General features: G+C 55.1%; 2 protein-coding genes across 2 annotated transcripts; one reads left to right on the top strand and one right to left on the bottom strand.

Annotated features, from left to right (window-relative positions):
- Positions 1-384: 384 nt before the first annotated feature.
- On the bottom strand, positions 385-4,389 carry KVP17_003206 (uncharacterized protein; the record flags this gene model as incomplete). Its single annotated transcript, XM_068520226.1, has 1 exon — positions 385-4,389. One exon carries the CDS (start codon positions 4,387-4,389, stop codon positions 385-387), a length of 4,005 nt encoding a protein of 1,334 aa, XP_068378132.1.
- Positions 4,390-4,410: 21 nt separating this feature from the next.
- On the top strand, positions 4,411-4,863 carry KVP17_003205 (uncharacterized protein; the record flags this gene model as incomplete). Its single annotated transcript, XM_068520225.1, has 1 exon — positions 4,411-4,863. The coding sequence occupies one exon, from the start codon at positions 4,411-4,413 to the stop codon at positions 4,861-4,863; it is 453 nt and encodes a 150-aa protein (XP_068378131.1).
- Positions 4,864-5,303: the final 440 nt, after the last annotated feature.

Here is a 5,303-nt window from a genome sequence, read left to right on the forward strand (position 1 = left end):
CTACAATATCGTGGCGGTGGAGCAAACCGCAACGTCAGTGCCGCTGGATGAGATGCCGTTCCCTGAACGCTGCGCACTTTTGCTGGGCGCCGAAAAGACGGGAATTCCTTTCAACCTGCTCTCATCCGCGGACTCTGCGGTCGAGATTCCACAGGAGGGTGTTGTTCGCAGTCTGAACGTTCACGTTGCTGGTGCTGCGTGCATCTGGCAATATGTTCAATCCCGCAGATGACTCCTAAGTCATCTTTAGGAGTCATCTCCTAAAGTAGATGACTCCTAAAGATGATTTGCGTCTTCCGTTATGATAAATTCCTAAAATTCGATCACATTTGTCAAACTCGAGTTTCTTGTAGCAAACATTCTGGAATCGTTGCTGGTCGACCGTCAAACTCGAGTTTCTTGTGCAGTAAACACTCCGGAATCTACCGGTGGTGGCATGTCAACGATCACATCCCAATTAGGATCGTACACAATCTCGTCGTACGGCCTTAGGAACAATGCCAGAAACGACGCAAGTAGACTAACGCCCAAGCACACCACCACAGCGGTCGACGTTGGATTCTGAAAGTCGATCCATATCCAGAAAGGATACAGCAGGCCGATGAAGGCTAGGGTAAGGCCGCGGATGAGGGTGTGGTTGGCGAATGTAAACACGGACACGATGATGAAGTCCAGGACCACCATCGAGTGCGACAGGATCGACAATAGGACCACGATTACGGATTGAACGAAAATTTCGTTACCCAGAAGGAGGCAGAGGCAGACAGCCACCTGCAATGCACACATGGCGGACATGAGGAACCAGGGCGGTCTCACTGTCGCAGCTGCTATCGGTACCAGGAACGCCACCTTCCATGTCTGAACAACGTCGAAGAGCTGCAGGAGCTCTCGGGATTTTGCAAGGTAGAAGAGTCGGACTAGCCGAGGCACCGCACCAAGTATCTCGTGCGCGCTCCAGACACATACAACAGCGAAGAGCATTAGGAGTGCGAAGTTCTGAGACAGGAGCTGCGAAAGAACCGTAGGAGGCTTAACAGCAAACGTGAGCCCGCTTCGAGTGACGAGGCCGGAATATTTTGGACGGACTCCTTCGAGCCTATCATTTGCGACGTGCTGGTTGAAGTTGCTGGCAGGAGCATGTGTCGCGACCAGAACAGCTCCAACCAACAGCAGGATGTAGCTGAAGACTCTGACGTTTTCCTGTGTGCTCCGGTCGATGACGCAGGTCCAGAGGTGCGAATTCACGTGCCTGGCAGCGTAAAGCAGCGGAATGACCATCCCTGGGGCTTCCCAAAACAAAGCGGCTGCATTTATTGTTCCCATCTCCACGAATGCAGCGCCAATGCTGATAGCTACGTTGGCGTAACGGAGGAGGGAGAAATCGTCTGACTCCGGTTCGACTTCTGGAGTTGGTGTAGGGAACACCATGCGTGGAGGCCCTCCTTCCGCGGGCTGGTAGGGGTCAGGATACGGGACCCTGCTCGTTGCAAACCGGTCGAAAACGGGCTCTGTATGACCATTGGATGGTTTCGCTGGGGGCATCAGTAGCCTCGCCGCTTCAGGCATCGCCCACTTCTCGAGCAAAGGCACCGTTCGTTGCCGTTGAACGTCCGCCAGCCGTTTACGGGCGGTGGCCAGAGGCCCCTCTCCCCACTGGTCCTCCAGTGCAGGTGGAGACTCGTGGAGTCTGGGTTTCGACACGGATGGGGCCCTCGAAGAGGTCTGATCACGATATCTCACGGCAGGGGTGGGCGTGGCCACTGTAGGCGCCGTTTTCGACTTCCAAGGGCCGCTCTCGTTAACAGGCGGCAGTGGAAATTCCGGTCTAGGGACGCTGTCAAACGAGAATGCATCAGTGCCAATCACTGCGGCCAGATTGTCGTGCAGGTCAGAGGTAGCCCTCATTTCATTCTCGCGGTCTTCTCGGTCAGTGTTCCTGCGGAATTGATGCCAGATCTCATCCAAGTCTTGATTGCCAGCCCTAGACTCGAACTTTGGATTGAGAGTATCAATTTCCGTCAGCAATTCCTCCACTTGCTTGTCCTGGAGATACTCCGAGTGCATCTCCCTCTCTCGTCTTTCTTCGTACCCAAGCCTTTCTTCCGGTAGCTCCTCGACCCGCCTGTTCTCTCCCTCCTCGGACACAGGATCGAATTCTTTGCTTGGTCGAAAGACGCGATCTCGAACTTCCGCCTTTGACATTCCGGGATCCACACCCACGACTCCTATGTCGGCCCGCGTCCTCCGTCGACGTCGGAAATCAGTCATGTCACCTAGCTCCCCAGTAAGCTGCTGGCTGTACTGTTGAAGAAGCCCTTCCAGGATCCGCCGATCCTCATCGGGAATATCCTGCGGGGCAGAAATCATTTTCTGGAGCTTCTGGTCCAGGTTATCAACGCGTGAGAGTTGTTCCACGGAGTTCGTGTCGAGAGAGGATATCTGATTCACCACCTCATCGACGCCAGCATCGGCGTGTTGGACGGCTTCCATGTGGTCCTCCACCAGCTTCACAGCAGCTGACATATGGTTCATGTCAGCTCTCGGTCCCTGATCCCTCCCAGAAATCCTAGTCGGTTGTGAGGTTGTTGGAAGTTTTACCCTGTATGGAATCTTCGCCACAGGTGTGGCATCGAAGTGCTGGAGCTCAGGCTCCCCGGACTCCTGAAAGGAGGACAGGTTGTCAAAGAAGTGCACCTCGCCGAATCGTTCTCTCCGCAGCTTCCGGTGGGTATCTCCATCCGACTTCCGTCTAGGTTGGACTTCATAGTCGTCGGGGACGCGCTCCAGGTCAGCTGGGGGAGACCCCTCTGCCTCCCCATTGGGAGTCTCCCCATTCCACGTGTCTTCAATGTCACCCGGTTCCCAGAAGCCTTTATCCGGCCTCCCAGAAGCCTCAAGAACGGCTTGTGCCTCTTCAATCTTTAGAGGCAGGGCGAACGTTGGGATTTGGCCTGAGTTTTCATCCAGAACCTCAACAACACTCGCGTCTTTTGGAGCCCTTCTCAGCGCATCGAGAACGCGTTTCGTCTGCCGAACTTCGTGTGGATTCAGTGACTCAGATCGGAGGCGGCTCACCAGTTCGGTGATGGCATCGTCTACCCAGGGTCGTTTCCGCTCGGCTATCCGGTTGAGGAGATCATAGTATATTCCGATGCCACGTGCCTTCGTGGCGTCTCTGTAGTCATCATGGCGAGTAGGCTGCGTAGGCTCTGCCTCATCATCCTCTCGGGCCCTACTAGACTTATGTCGCGTCTGGATTGTCCCGAATTCTCGGATGTCCAATTCCTTCCCCGTTGACGGCTCGACATCATAAGGTGGGTGACCTTCCCTCGACGTGACGTCCCTGATGTGCCTCAGCAGCAGTTGCTTTTCGTGAGGGGTTATGAGGTCCACTTTGGACAGCCACTGCCGGAACGCGCTGCTGGGCAACAGCTCGCGAAGCTGAGCGTGTTTCCTGCGGCTCTCCACGACAGCCTTCACCAATGCCTTGGCATTGAAGAAGTCCTCTCTGCTCAGTCCGTAGACAGCTTCCAATGCCAAGTCGGCGGCCCGGGCATCCAGACTCCTAAACCGCTCGTCTGCCAGGTCTGGCGGTTCATGGGCCGCAGCCAAACTGCGAATGACAGCGAAATGAACTCTGAGCGCCTGCTCGGTTGTTTGAAGATCACGTCTCATTTTGTCCATCTGCGCGGCGCGTCTACTGTCAGATGCTAACATTACAGCCAGGTCTACCATTGTTTCATTGCCCATCTGCTGCCGGTGGAGGTCTACTGCGGCCTCGACGACGTTCTGGTGAAGGGCTTGTTGTAGCTGCGATCGGAAGGCTAGTGCTTCGCTGCTACGCAGCGGCGTGAGCTCCCCGATGAATCCTGCGGCCTTTGAGTACTCTCGAGCCATTCCCCGCGGCCACTCCGCCATTACGCCTCGCTCTACATTCAACTCGATCTCGTTCAACGGCTCGAGGATGGATGGTGGAGGGTCTGTCTCTGCATGCGACCGCCTATTTCTCAACAATTCAAGGTCGACATCGGCGAGGTGAGATGTGTACGCCTCGAGATTAGGAGGCATCACAGGCCCATCCGGACCTGCAGGCTCCGTGCTAGGACGGACAACCACAGGTGGCTGCACCATTGTAAGTAGTGTCACGCCAAGAAAAAGTAGGCAGTGGCCGGATAGGATCGTGTATCGTGCCCCTGCTGCATGGGCCAGCAGTCCTGCCGGGAAGCCCGCAAACAGGAACGTCTGCCTGGACGTACGTTCAAACGCCGGGATGTGGCTTTGATCGAAGGGCACACCCGGTGGGGGCTTCATCAGTCTCGACGCCACTGGAATGTTGCCACACAGGACAAAGGCTAGCAACAAGGCACCGCCCACTCGAAGCCGATTCATTGCACCTTAGTGTGCACCTCCATGGAAGTGCTTCGGAAAGCAGGCTTGGATGACGCGGAGGTGTTAGCGCAATTCTACAAGCAGCTGGCGCTCGAATCACAGGGTCGAAGAGTAGACCTGGACCTGCTTCGAAAAAGCCTGCAGCACGCTCTCACCAGTCAGTCGGCCCACATTCTCCTCATCCAGGTAGGACCTAAACCAGTTGCCAGTCTCCGGTTTAGGGATCATTGGAACCTAATGAAAGCTGCGTACGTGTACGACATTGATGGTGTGTACGTGACGCCTGAGCACCGAAGGCAGGGGCTCTACAGAAAGTTGTTCGAGGCGGTGAGGGACATAGCCGGCCACGGGGATCCTGTGTTGAGGGTGGAGGTGGAAGAAGGCAACACTGGAGCGCAGGAGGCGCTGAAGCACATGGGCTTGGCACGGAGTAGTGCTCTGATTTTTGCTACCGACGCATCGACAGGAAGCTGATACCCATTGCAAAAGCTGTTAGAAATTCTCCAAACTGATGTCAGTTCTGGCTAGATGCTAGACATATGTATCATCGAAGTGGCATAGTGCTCATTGGCAGACGTACACTTTCGCCCTGAGGCGCCGAGTGCTAAGGTCTCCGTAAAATATCACCGACGCCACTGGGCTCGCTGCACCCCTCTTCCCCAATCAGTCACGGTGATTGTCGTCAAGGCCAGTCAGCAAGAATAGCAGAACTGGACGCCTCAGACAAATGCCTGAATCATCATTGAGACATCTCCTAACCCCTACCATCATCTGACGGTTAATCCGGCGTGCATTAAGCTACATACGTTCTGTCCCCCTGTCGAGATTACTCTACAGGCTTATTATCGAATGTGTGCTTGGACAGCGTCGCTTATAAGTGACTTGACTCGTTCTCTCTGCCATTCGAGACTAAT

This window comes from the organism of the source record quoted next (assembly GCF_019968985.1).
Source record: "MAG: Porospora cf. gigantea B chromosome Unknown PgB_NODE_1605_length_5303_cov_123.876, whole genome shotgun sequence".
NCBI classification, from domain to species: domain Eukaryota; phylum Apicomplexa; class Conoidasida; order Eugregarinorida; family Porosporidae; genus Porospora; species Porospora cf. gigantea B.